This window comes from Stenella coeruleoalba (genome assembly GCF_951394435.1).
Source record: "Stenella coeruleoalba genome assembly, chromosome: 10".
NCBI lineage: Eukaryota > Metazoa > Chordata > Mammalia > Artiodactyla > Delphinidae > Stenella > Stenella coeruleoalba.
In genome coordinates this window covers 1430660-1443793 of record NC_137156.1, presented here as the reverse complement: position 1 = coordinate 1443793, position 13134 = coordinate 1430660, and the positions used below count along the sequence as shown (strand labels likewise).

The 13134-nt window shown below is 44.8% G+C and overlaps 1 protein-coding gene across 3 annotated transcripts in view; it reads left to right on the top strand.

The window, feature by feature from the left end:
* The window catches only part of GMDS (GDP-mannose 4,6-dehydratase), a 481520-nt gene that overhangs the window by 88561 nt on the left and 379825 nt on the right, over positions 1–13134 (top strand). For 2 of the 3 annotated variants that reach the window (XM_079934401.1, XM_079934399.1), the window contains exons 3-4: positions 407–494; positions 1986–2095. In XM_079934401.1, the coding sequence (XP_079790527.1) occupies positions 407–494; positions 1986–2095 (198 nt within the window). Of the gene's footprint in view, positions 1–406; positions 495–1042; positions 1239–1985; positions 2096–13134 lie in introns of those variants that run through there. The other variant, XM_079934400.1, reaches the window with a different exon arrangement.

Here is a 13134-nt window from a genome sequence, read left to right as displayed (position 1 = left end):
GAGCGGTCCAGGCTGTGTGACCGATACGGCCTCGCCTGGTCTGTCTTCGGTTTCAAATTGAAGAGATATTTTTGTCAGCAGTAGGACCGTAAGTGTGTGTGTGTTTGGAAAAGGAGACATTTGAGTATCTACAACTAAGCACTCACTGTGAAGTCACGTCATTATCTAATTACTTTCGTCGGGATTGGCAGTAGAAACACTGGAGAGGGGTGGAGGGAGCTGCCAGTGGGCGGGGGCGGGGTGGGGGGAGAGTGAGCCGCAGAACTCCTGCTTATTTAAAATAAGGTCTTTAAATGACAGTTATATGATTTTTCACGAAGCTAAACATTAGCAGAATAACGTTGCTTACGAATCCTCACTGCATATTTATAACTTACTCTTATCCTTCCACACGATAAAAATGCAGGTCCATGGAATTGTACGGCGATCCAGTTCATTCAATACTGGTCGAATTGAACATCTGTATAAGAACCCCCAGGCTCATATTGAAGGAAGTAAGTCATTTTCTTGCTCTAAACTCTCTTTCTGTGTAACTTCCTCTATTATGATAAGGTATTTTCAAATGTCATTTTCCTCAAAGCCCATCAACTTGCAGTTATTTACCCACGAGTTACCTGCATTGAATGCTATCTGCACGCTTTGAAAACCCGTCACTGCCTGCTGCCCTGGGCCATGGTGTCACGCGGTTAGGCCGTCACGAGGGTACCATCAGGTGGGGCTGCTCGAGAGGCCAGAGCAGACAAGCCTTTGATCACCCGTCTCCAGGTGTCCCTGTGCCCTCGAGTCAGATCAGCTCCACACTCAGAGCCCTCCTCTGCTCTTCACGTTTGGTCTCATTTAATCAAGTCAAGCAGTCTTTGTACATTTATTTAATTTTGGAAATAATTGGTGAAGACAGGTCCAAAAGCAGATGGCAGTCAAAAATATATTTAAATTGCTTTACAGGCGGTTGTCAGTATTTGCAGTCGTTTGTTATTTTTGGTAACACAATTGCAGGGAGTATATCACACAGTTGCCGTGCTTTCTCATTTGACCTTGACAGCAGTTCCTGAGGTTGTGAATGAGACCATTTTACAGATGGAAGCAGAGAGAGGGTGTGACTTTATCAAGCTTCCATAACACGCGAAAGACAGAGCTGGGACGAGGACACAGGGTGTTTCCCGCCAGCGGGGATGATCCAGGTGGCTTGTATTCACCTCAGGGCCCTGAACATTGGAAGGTTTGGGCTAGTTGTGCAGGTAGTGATGTCATCAGGAAGATGACCTACTAGTACACTTTCCACCTTAATATTTAGGTCAGTCAGTGAATCCACCGTGAAAATTATCATCGTTTTGTGCAAAGTGTAGAATGGTACTGCCATTGGACCTAGATGTAGGTCAGTATTATGTAAAATTAATGAAAGTATCCAGTTAGCAGGATGCCCATCTGCCTGTGTCACCTTCTTACACTAGTGAAGTCAGCGTGAGGATCTGCTTAGATCTGGGGTCAGAACAAGCTAGCTGTCCTTTAATCAGTTATGTATACGTCAGGCACGTCATGGATGGTTTAAGGACTAATGTTTACGAAGGACTGAAAAATCGCTACATACAAGTATCTGAGTAGAGCTGTCTTCACTACTGTCAACGTGTTAACATGTTTCGTTCGAGGGTATACGCATTATTCCCAGATTTTCTTTGTCTGAATCTCATGTGACATGTCTTACAGCCACCGGGGCGCCGTAAGATACGCTGATTGTGTAACATCTGTCATGATATTATGTTTTTTTAAAAAGCTCATCTGAGTTTTTACAAATCCTTTATAGACATAGCAACAAATGGGAATCTCTTTCTACTATTTAGTTTCTTTACATATGACAGTTACAGACTGCTACTCCAGAACCAATCTGGTTTTCAGACTTTCAGGATATACATTTCAGTGTTGCTGTGTTAAAAAATTGGGCCTACGTTGTTTCCTTCTATCTAATGGTATGTGTTTCAATCCTAAAGACATGAAACTGCACTATGGTGACCTCACCGACAGTACCTGCCTCGTGAAGATCATCAATGAAGTGAAGCCGACCGAGATCTACAACCTCGGGGCCCAGAGCCACGTCAAGGTGAGCCGTTTTCCTTATCGTGGCTCCTCTGGCTGTGTTCCTGAGTTCTGTATTTTACCCTTGTCCGTTGCTTCTTCACACAGTACGGCAGCCACTAATCCTGGTCCTCGAGTTTGATTCTTGGTATTAGTTTGGGTATTAATGAGTCCTTATGGAAATGCTAATACATTTTTTTTAAGTGTATTTTCTGTTATTCAACAATGTAGTAAAATCTTACTGCCGACATTAGAGTAAAAGTATTTATTTGTTTGGGGTTGATCTTACAGTCACGAACCTCACTTGGATGTATTTTCTGCCATTTCAACTCACATTGTGAATGAAGTGTTTTGTTCAAATGTTGGAAAATTAAGTCAATGAAACTTCTATTTTAGTATTAATTTTTGGTAGTGATGAGAAAATAGTATTTTTGCGTGCCAACATGTCAAAATTAATGGAATTAACGTTTTCTTGTGAGCAGTAAAAGCTATTGGAAGAAAGACTCTTCTTAGCCTCTTGCCTCAGTGTGACCCAGCTCATGTTGATTTCTCTCCCTTTATTCAGACAGATTCTCTGGGGGTCCATCTACCTCTCCTTGGTTTTTCTTTCTAGAACAAATCGCAGTAAACCTGAGAAGCCAGTCCCCAGGGTTCTGGCAATCTGCTTAATTCAAGTTTTTGTTGCTGTGTTATAGTGCTAACTTAGTGAGTGAACTGAAGCCAGGGATGATATGAGTTCTGTTTAGGTACTTACTCAATCAGGATAGCATAGAAATAAAAGCAAATGACTCTAAGTTAAAACAGCCCCTGCCCCCTGCCACCAAAAAACAAGGAACAGAAATCTAGCAGCATTTTTTGCTGTTTAATGAGCGAATTCAGCACTCTTACTGCAGAAAGTATTTGAGGTGATTGGCTATTTCTCCACATCTCCAGCTTTGGGTGGAATGGAAGCGATATGCCTGTTTTATACCTCTGCTAGTTTAAGGGAGAAATTATAAACTAGATCAAACGAAACCAAAGGTAGAACATAGTAAGAGAAGCAAGTGGAAAGCTCAGTCTTGTAGTTGATACCAAATTTAAAATTTGAGCGTGAACCCTCACAGTACATTTTTCTCTAAGATGGTAACTTTGGAGGATGGCAACAGATCAGCCAATACTGATACTTCTTATCTGTCTCTGCTGTCTTGGAAGGTAATTTTTTCCTTTCCTAATCTCCGAAGATTCTGTTCTGTATCCAGGCTTAAGCTTTGGGCTGTGGAAGGTGTCAGGGGCTTTAGGTTAGAAAAATAGGGCTATTTTTCGAAGTGATTCTAGATGTATTTTCCGTCTGAAAGGGTATTTCCTGCGTGCCGTGCCTTGAGCAGCCGTCCCCCCTTTCACGTAGAGAAGCAGTAACTGTCACTCCAGGCGTGGAGACTTTATCCTGGGCTGAGGCAGTTAGTCATCTTCCACGTTTTAATTTATCTAACTGCTTCTTGGTATCTCCAGGCAAAATAGAATGCTTTGGAATGAGTGCTCTGTTACTCAGTTTCCTTTAGATTAAGACGTTTCCTTTGTGACGGTAGACAGGTTATCGCCTCTAGAAGTCCTACACCGGCATAGTGGGAAGATGCAGGAAGTTTTATAAAGATTTATGTATAGAAGGCCTTGCCCTGACGTGTTAGTATTAAGTGAGTCAGTCTTCTCCTTTTTCCAAATCGTTCTGTGGTTCAAAAAGTCTGATATGCTTTCCGTACATGAAGTGGTGCTGACTGTGTCTGGTTATTACCCTAGGGTGGTGAGTACAGAATGCACAGGAGGTTGGGCCGATTCCTTCTGAGTGGCTCTGTATGTGAAGTTTACCTGGTTTTATTGTGTTATGCCAGCTTTGCCTAAAGGCCTGTTAATTGGCAGAAATGGTGCTTAATCGAAGATGAATTTTGGCTCATAAGATAATTTATCCCTTCAACGATATTTGCATGCATGGTGGAGTGGAGGACCCAGGGATGCGTGAAACCCACCTCTGTCGTGGAGGGACTCCTTTCCCACGGGTGACAGAGGCTGGCGCTGATGTCTTTGGGTTTTTAGAGATGGGGTGAGAGAACTTCACTCCCACGAGATCGTGCATGGTGTCAGGGAGTAGGTTTGGGGTGGAAGCTTACAGACGTCGTTAGTGGGAACGGGTAGTTGAAATTGAGGTGACAATACAAGGCTGAGAGTCAGAAGAGAGAAGACTTGGGATGTGTTTGCAACATGATGAGCGTCCTAGGTTGCTTAGGTCTTGCCTAGGTCCTAAGCAAGAAGTCTGGTGGGAGAAATGGGAGGTGGGCAGCTAGGGAGGTGGGCTGTGTTTGGGCAGTCTCTACGTGTTTCTTTTTTAATTAGCCATTTTTTTAAGTGAAGTAGTTAATTTACAATGTTGTGTTAGTTTCAGGTGTATAGCAAAGTGATTCAATCGTATATCTATTCTTTTTCAGATTCTTTTCCATTATAGGTTACTGTAAGCCATATGGTTCCCTGTGCTATACAGCAGTCTCTTCCTGTTTGTCTATTTTATATATAGTAGTGTGTGTATGTTAATCCCTAACTCCTAATTTATCTTTCCCCCTGCCGCCCTGCTATCCCCTTTCGTAGCCATACATTTGTTTTCTGTGTCTGTGAGTCTATTTTTTTGTAAATAAGTTTATTTGTATCATTTTTTTAGATTCCACGTGTAAGTGATATCATATGATATTTGTCTTTGGCCATCTTCACTTCATATGGTAATCTCTAGGACCATCCATGTTGCTGCAGATGGCATTATTTCTCTCTTTTATGGCTAAGTGATATTCCATTGTATATATGTACCACATCTTCGTTATCCATTTATCTGTCGATGGACACTTAGGTTGATTCCATGTCTTGACTATTGCAAATAGTGCTGCAGCGAACATCGGGGTTGCATGTATCTTTTCAAATTAGAGTTTTTGTCTTTTCCGGTTATATGTCCAGGAGTGGGATTGCTGGATCATGTGATAACCCTCTTTTTAGTTTTTTAAGGAACCTCCATACTGTTCTGCATAGTGGCTGCACCAGTTTACATTCCCATGACAGTGTAGGAGGGTTCCTTTTTCTCCACACCCTCTCCAGCGTTTATTATTTGTAGACTTTTTGATGATGGCCATTCTGACGGGTGTTTGCATCTCTAATATTTAGTGATGTTTAGCATCTTTTGCTCAATGAGATTCTTCCAGCTCTGTTCTTGTTTCTCAAGATTGCTGTGGCTATTCGGGGTCTTTTGTGTTTCCATACAAATTAAAAAAATTTTTTTTCAGTTCTTTGAAAAATGCCATTGGTAATTTGTTAGGGACTGCATTGAATGTGTAGATTGCCTTGGATAGTCTAGCCATTTGGACAATATTGATTCTTCCAATCCAAGAACATGGTATATCTTTCCATTTGTTTGTGTCGTCTTCGGTTTCTTTCACCACTATCATATAGTTTTCAGAGTACAGGTCTTTTGCCTCCTTAGGTAGGTTCATTCCTAGGTATTTCTTTGGTGTGATAGTAAATGGGATTGTTTCCTTAATTTCTCTTTCTGATCTTTCATTGTTCGTGTACAGAAATGCAACAGATTTCTGTGTAGTAATTTTGTATCCAGCAACTTCACTGAATTCATTGACAAGCTCTGGTAGTTTTCTGGTAGCATCTTTAGGATTTTCTAGGTATAGCATCATGACATTGGCAGACAGTGATTGTTTTACTTGTTCATTTCCAATTCGGATTCCTTTTATTTCTTTTCCTTCTTTGATTGCTGTGGCTTATGGGACTTATGTTGAATGAAAGTGGTGAGGGTGGGCATCCTGGTCTTGTTTTTGAACAGGAGACAAATAGATTCAGAGGTGAGTCTACAGGTGGGGCTTCAGAAGAGTAAGAAGTTGTTGGGTGAAGGTGGTGGCAGTCGAAGTGGGCATGAGGAGGATGGAACAGGAGGCCTGTAGGGCTGACCCTCTGCCGACAAGATACGGGGCTGGGGAGGAAGGGAAGCGCTGCTCCAGGGCACTGGGGCCAGATGACTGATGGTCCCGGTGCTAGAAGCAGGTGTCCGAGGAGGGACTGCTGAGTTGGGGGTGTGTGTGAGAGGCTCCCTCTTGGACTCGTCCTACCAGCGGTACTGGAAGGACATTCAGGTAATGCAGGTCAAAGGCAATTGAAGGTATGCTGTGAGGTTTGAGAGAGATTTGGAGTTCAGTCCTGGGAGTTCTTGAGAGGCCGAAGCCAAGGCAGCAGATGAAAACAGAGGAGTGGATGAAGCTGGAGCCTTGGGGCCTGGGAGCGTTTGCGAGGGGCGTCATGGGTGACAGGGAGGTGGGGTCAAAGAGGCAGGAGGGTGGAATTGTGTGAGGGAGCCTAGAGACCAGGCGGTTCAGGCAGGAGGTGTGTCTGCCGCGCTAGGGCTTCAGAGGCGTGCGCAGGAGTGACGAGCAGGCGGGCGTCGTGGCCTCTGTGGTTAGGGTGGGGGTGGTTTGGGGCTTTTAGGGAGAGCACTTTAGCGATGCGGTGGAGGAATTATCCGGAAGGCGAGGGGCGTAGAAGTCAAGGGTTATGGAGGGTTGTGAATTGAGTGGATTCTTTCCTGGGAAAGTCCTGCCTTGCCCAGCAGCCTGTCTGATTCGTGAGGTCTTCCTTTCCCAGGATGTGTCCAGGAGATGCTGACCCTGGTGTGGGGGCTTCAGTTTGAGAACCGCTGTGCTAATGTTTCTGGTTTCTTGTTTATCTGTGTGTAATATGCGCCTTAAATGCATTCTTCCTTCAATGCATCAGCTTTTGAATTTGGTATAAATTCCTTGCCAGCTAATGACTATGTGAGCTTGTAAAGCTGAGAGTGGAAAGAATCTAAGAAGAATCTGATACATGTTTATACCAGAATTCTCCACATTCAGAACTCTTTTTCCGAGCAGCGTGTAGTCAGTGAGAACACATACTTCCCGGGTACTCCTAGTGCTCTTGAGGAGCAGCGTGAGTGCAAGCCACCGTCAGAGTGTCTTTGGAAAGCCCGTGTCCCATGCCCCTCTTCCTGTGCGGCCTGATGTCAGATGGGTTCTTAGCGGTGGAAAGAGTGGGTGTGGGGAGGGGCTGGCTGGGAAGGACAGCTGGTGACAGCAGACTGCGGCTGGCTCGGGGGGCGTAGCTGTGCCCCTGCCCACCTCTCCACAGCTCTGTGTGTTGGCCTTCAGCTGCCTACCTGTTCTCCCAGCAGCTTGTGAAGGGGTTAGGATGGAAAACACGTATTTTGTTCCTTATAATTAATTTCTCTGTATTAATCAGCTTTGTAGCATTTATTGTATTCATAGACAGTACTTTTTAAACAAAAGTTCTTTCTGACAGCGGAATGTTTGTAAGAAGTTAATTACAATGTGTCTCTTCTTATTTGGTTTGGAGCTCTTTTGAAAGAGAGCTCTAATATTAGCGCACGTTGCATTTCATTTTGAATCCGTGACTTCTAGACCGGGCATTGTTTGTGTTGGCCTCTCTTTGTGCAGAATAGAGCCTTCTATCACTCTCACTTCCAGTTAATTTGATGTGGGCTATGGTATGCTAAAAGTAAGGAAAATAAAATAATAGGAAGTTGGTCTGGTTTCCTGTAGGAAACCAATGAAGATGAAATTGGTTCTTGGAATAAACCCACAGCAGTCTGGGAAATACTGACTGAAGACATTTTTCTGAATCATAAACAGAAAAATTATGACTCATGAAGTGTAGGTCATTGAGAGGCTGATTTGATCTTATGTAGGAGAAAGTGAGAGACGACTGAAATGTACTAGTTATTAAAAGTAGTTAAACCTAGCGTGGTGACATCACCCAAGTAGGAACAAATTATCCAGTATACATAGTCCTGCCCATTTTGATGAGGAAATGTTTTAGGAGCCTGCTTTATTGTTCTTTTAAAATTTTTACTGTGTAAATAATATTTTTCATTAATTTCTGTCTGAAATTTCTTATCTGTTCAGCATTCATTACTGTCATGACTTTGGAGTTTTCCACCATTCCTCACAGCTTCTTTGATAATCATACTTCATTCCTGAAGTCATGCTGTTGGACGAGATCTGTCTACAGGAAATCTAGCCCAGTATGACCCTTTGGTCTCACAATGTCATGTTGGAGTTGCCTTGATTATTTTTTAAAAATGAAAATGATGCAATCATGAAATGTTAGAGCTAAAAGGAACCTTAGAAATAATTTAATATGATTCTCATTTTATGAGTGAAGCCACCTGCTGCTCTGAGTCACATGTCGGGCGACCGGCCGATCCAGGATCAAAACTCAGACCCGCGTATTCGGCAGCTTGTTCTAAGGACCATCGAAGAAAATGATGGTCTCCATTGGCAATAATTCTCATGTAAAATAGTCCTCACCTTAAGAACTTTCCCCACATACCTAAGTTTCTCCTGAAGCTTTTTTCTTTTCCTTGTGTCTTTTGTGGAGACAGAAAGTCATTTGCTCTTCTTTTTTTAGTTTTGAGAACGATTTTCAAATCCCTTCTCAGTGTTCAAGACCGTTATTAAGTCTTTCTTTGACTTTCTGTCATTGAAACTGAATAACTCCCTCCGTGTCATTTGTTTTCTAACTCTTGAATTATCTTCATTATCTCCTTTTCGACTCTCTGTGGGTCATTTGTTTGATTTTGTCTCACGACAGCCAGGAGGCCTACGTGCCCAGAAGGTACCTGGGGCAGGCGGCGTGCGGGGCAGGATTTCCTTGTCCAGCTGTGCGGGACCGGCTAGCGGATCTGAGTATTGGGAGCAGAGGGGCCGAGTCTAATTGTCTTCCTGGTGGGGCTTCCAGCCCAGGAGGCAGGGCAGGAAGCGGAGCTCATTGTGAGCCAAGTGGCTGGCGGGGTGGCCAGGCAGCGCCTCAGCATCCGGGAGTCAGAGAAGCCAGTGCAGGGGGTGAAGCTGGGGGAGAAACGGGCCCTGGGGAGGGGACCGTGCAGTGTAATCTCCTGAGACAGAAGTGCCCTCTCCAGTGGCCTTTTCCTGGCTGCTCCTAGCCCCCCCGCCATTTGTCTCCTATTTATGGGGAGGAAGCCCACACCTCCTGGGGCTGCTCTAACCAGGGGGTGACGGGGTACACTGGGACGACTGCGTTACGGGGCAGGGCAGGTGCCTGGGGGGACGTGTACTTCGTGCCTGACTCACCCAGTTCTGGAACAGAACAGGAGCACCAGTGTAGCCTTTGCTGTGCAGGTGCAGGAGGGTCGGGACCCACAGACAGCATGGAGGGCTGTTCTCCTGGGCCTTGCTCCCCCACGTATTTATTTCGGAGCCTGGCCAGCCAGCAGGGAGTGTGAGAAGAGCAGGGCAGTGAGGAGGGGCCAGGGGCATGGTTCTCGCCGTCGGGGAGGGGCTGTCAGGGCGACCTCAGGCTGGGCCAGGCCCAGCCCTTCCCGCCTGGTTGCACCGGAGCCCGTCGTGCCCCCTGCACTCTATGCGGCAGCTCACGTGTGCAAAGTGCTGTGTGCAAGAGCTTCAGAGCAGAAGCCTGTGTCCTGGGGCCAGAGGGAAGGAGGTGTCCGTGGGCACTGGAGCACAGGCAGGACCTCCCACGTCAGGATGCCCAGGACGCAGACCCAGGCCCAGCCCAGAGCCCAGGCCCCGCGCTGCTGGCTTCAGCTCGCGTCACCTGCAGGCCCCATTCGTCACCTGTGAAACGGGTGGGCACCTCGTCTTGCGGGTCCCAGGACATGCTTCCCTGTGGGCCTCTGCCCTTGCTTCCATGGTGCTGCTCTGTCCTTGATATTCATGATCTTGGTCTCTAACTGCTCCCTGCCTGTGCTCAGGTGTCAGCTCCTCAGTAAGGCCCTCCTACCGTCCTGTGCGCAGTAGTCACCCCCCTGGGAAGGGGGCCAGTCCAGCCCAAGGGCGGCAGTGCCGCCGGGGGTCAGGGGTTCACGTGGGCTGCTCTACCCTCTGATCCAGGTGCTCTCTGCTCCTCGCAGAGGCTGACGTGAGGCCAAGGTGGCAGCGAGTGGCTGCAGGGCACCGTTGCTGCTGCCCATGGGGGGCCTGCCCTTTGCCACACTGCTGCTGGGAACTCTGTGCAAGAATGTCTTCCTCATTCAGATGTCCGTAGTTCCTGCCGCTGAAATGTTCACTTGTTATGGCATATTAGGAAGAGAAAAACGATGTTTCAGACCCTTGTTTTTTACTAAATGGGCCACAGAATTCTGAGGTGGAAGAGGTCGATGAGCCTGCCCAGCCCCTGTTTCACAGAGTGCCGCCCGGAACCTGCATTTGGTGATGGGGGAGGCCAGACGGGACCTTGTCAGACAGTGCCTTGTGCCTGTCAGAGGGCTGGTCTGAGAAGACCAGGGCAGAGCGGGACAGGCAGCACAGGACCCTGGTGGGCCCAGGCTCACCTCTCTTGTCACTCCCGCCACTGACCACAGTGCAGGAGGTCTGAGTTAAGAGCTTTGTGTTTTCTTTCTGGAGGGACCCGGTTAGGACGAACCCAAAGGACCAGTGTTTGCATAGCTGGAAGGCCCCCAAATCCAGCCCCGCAGGGTGTGATGGTAGCCTGTCAGCGATGCTAAAACGAAACCCAGAGGACTGACTCCTCAGGGATAACCACAGCCTTTTCGGTCACGGTAGTTCAATTCGATGCGTGGCTCTTATATTGAGCGCTGTGCCACTGTGTGCGTTTCCCTAAAGGCTACGGGAGGCCAACGACACTTGCTCCTATGGGATCGGAAGAACCAATAGCTTGATAACTAGAAAAAGTCATTTGTTCTTATTAGTATACTAAATCAAACAAACAAAAAATTGCCAAATCAGTTTACTGTCAATTAACCTATTTTCTAAGATTGAAAAATAAATGCTTCTGCTTTAATACTGCAAATACATTTTTGTCCACATTTTAGCATACGCAAAATATAACTCCATATTGGGTCTCTGAAGATAACTTATTTTGCTTGGTAGATGTGTAAATTGATACAGCCTTATGTATTTTATGAGGTCTAAAATTAATTTTTATATATTCGTATATAATTCTCACATGTGCTTAGAGCAACATAAAATCGCTCTAGTGTGTTACCAACTTGTTAACGTTGAAGTTGTGAAGGTACCTCCCGGGCAGGAGGGCTTTACTTGGTAAAGAGCAGTGAGTGTGGCTGTTAGAACCCGAGGATGGTTGCGGTGTGTTTGCAGGTAGACCTGGAGTCCACATGGACTACATGCAGGGTGTGTTTCTGGCAAAGTGATGAGCTCCTCGACAGGGGTGGAGGGTCAGGTGAGCAGAGCGGTGGCCTGGGCACCCCTGGGCTCCAGTGAAGTTGTGTTTTGCTGCCTTCGTTCTCCAGTCTTCATCCCTTTCTGATGGATCCTGTTGTCTGTCACCTGTGCGGCTCAGTCCCTGTGATATTTAATACATTTGCAAACCTCTTTGGTTTGTTACAAGGTGAAGCTGCAGCACACAGAAAAAGCCCTTTTCACTTTACGATTTCATTTTTGTGCTGGTGGTGCATGAACCCCACCAATGTGAACATGGCTGATGGGTTCCTGTGGTTCTTAGGAAGACACTGAGCGTCTTTATCTTCTATTCATGAGGGTCGAGCCGGACGGGCACACTGCGGGCGGGTCCCTGTGTGTCATCCGCTCAGATTCTCCTTGGAAGCCTGTTACAGATTTGAGCAGTCGAATTCAAATTTAAAGCCACTTAAAAGTCCTTCCTACTCCATTAAGAATTTATATGAGAGAGAACACTATGAAAGCTCTCCTCTCCTGTTCAAACAGATTGTTCTGTTTTATTAGCTCTAGGTGGTATTGTGATTTTAATAACAGCTAATAGTGTTTGGAATTTTTCTTATAATTAGTGGACCACACAAAGATATGTTTGTTGGGTTTGGTACTCTTAATTCGCTTACAATAGTGCCTTGTTTACTAAATAAAATCCAAAGTATTATTTTAGCTTTGCACAATTAAACCAAAATTAATGCAAATAGCTAAATGTACATGTTTATCTTAACATTAATTTCTAGACGTATCTATAAACACAAATAGTAAACCGGTAGTAAGTCAGTGAAGGTACTATGAGTGAAACATTTTGTTTTGGACTTTTATTGATGAGTGGAGAACTGCTTTTGGATTCCCCATTAGATTAGAATACATAATTTGCATAAATTAAGATGTAGACATAAATAATACCATAGATAATGGATCTGTCCCCCTCCCCGCAAAAGGAAGAGCAGTAAAACTAAGAATTTAAACTTAACTGTTCCTTTAAAACCTCACATAGAGCTTGGTATCAAACAAGATTTCTGCTTTATCCTTTTAGTACAAATGGAATTTATAGAATTCTCTTTGTTAAAGTTGGATCCTTGAAGTTGGTACATATAGTAAGATAAAGTGGAACCTTTTCTATTTCAAAGAAATTTAATGTGTAATATCTTTTTTATATATTTCTACTGTAAATCATTAATTGGATACCTTACCAGTGCCAGCAAATAGTAAATTGTATGAAGATTTATTTAATTTAGATTTCCAGTTTTGAAAAATGTCTAGCATCAAAGATTAGTAGGTTTCATTATGATAGCCTTCTAGTAATATTCACATGAAGTATATGTTGTTTAGGGATGTTAATTAAAAAATCATTCATGATGAATTTAAATTTGCTCTATTTATAAATAAATATGCATAAAGGCTTGGTTTGGCTTGTTAAACTATGTTAAGTTTGTCATTAGAATCACTTGGACTGACAGTTCCTTAGAAAATGTTGAATTTTCATTGATGAGCTCAACTTGTATACAGTCATAGTGTCGATGATTAAAATAGGGTGTTTGCTGGGTGGCAAGCGTTGCACTGATAGCAGTCCTGAACTTTCTGTGTATGGCGGGTCGGTGGAGGGGAACACCCAGGGTGCACTCTGCATTTTGTTCGCTATATCAGGGTACAGCCTCTCCCGAGTCCTTTCCCCTCCCACCCCCGTACATCTCATTGGTGCCAGTTATTTTAACAGTAAAAAGTCTTTTAGAAATTAGTAGTGTTGACAAAATAAACCTTTAAGGAGTGTTCTCTAGGACTGTTGACACACCTGATTAGTCCAGGTTGG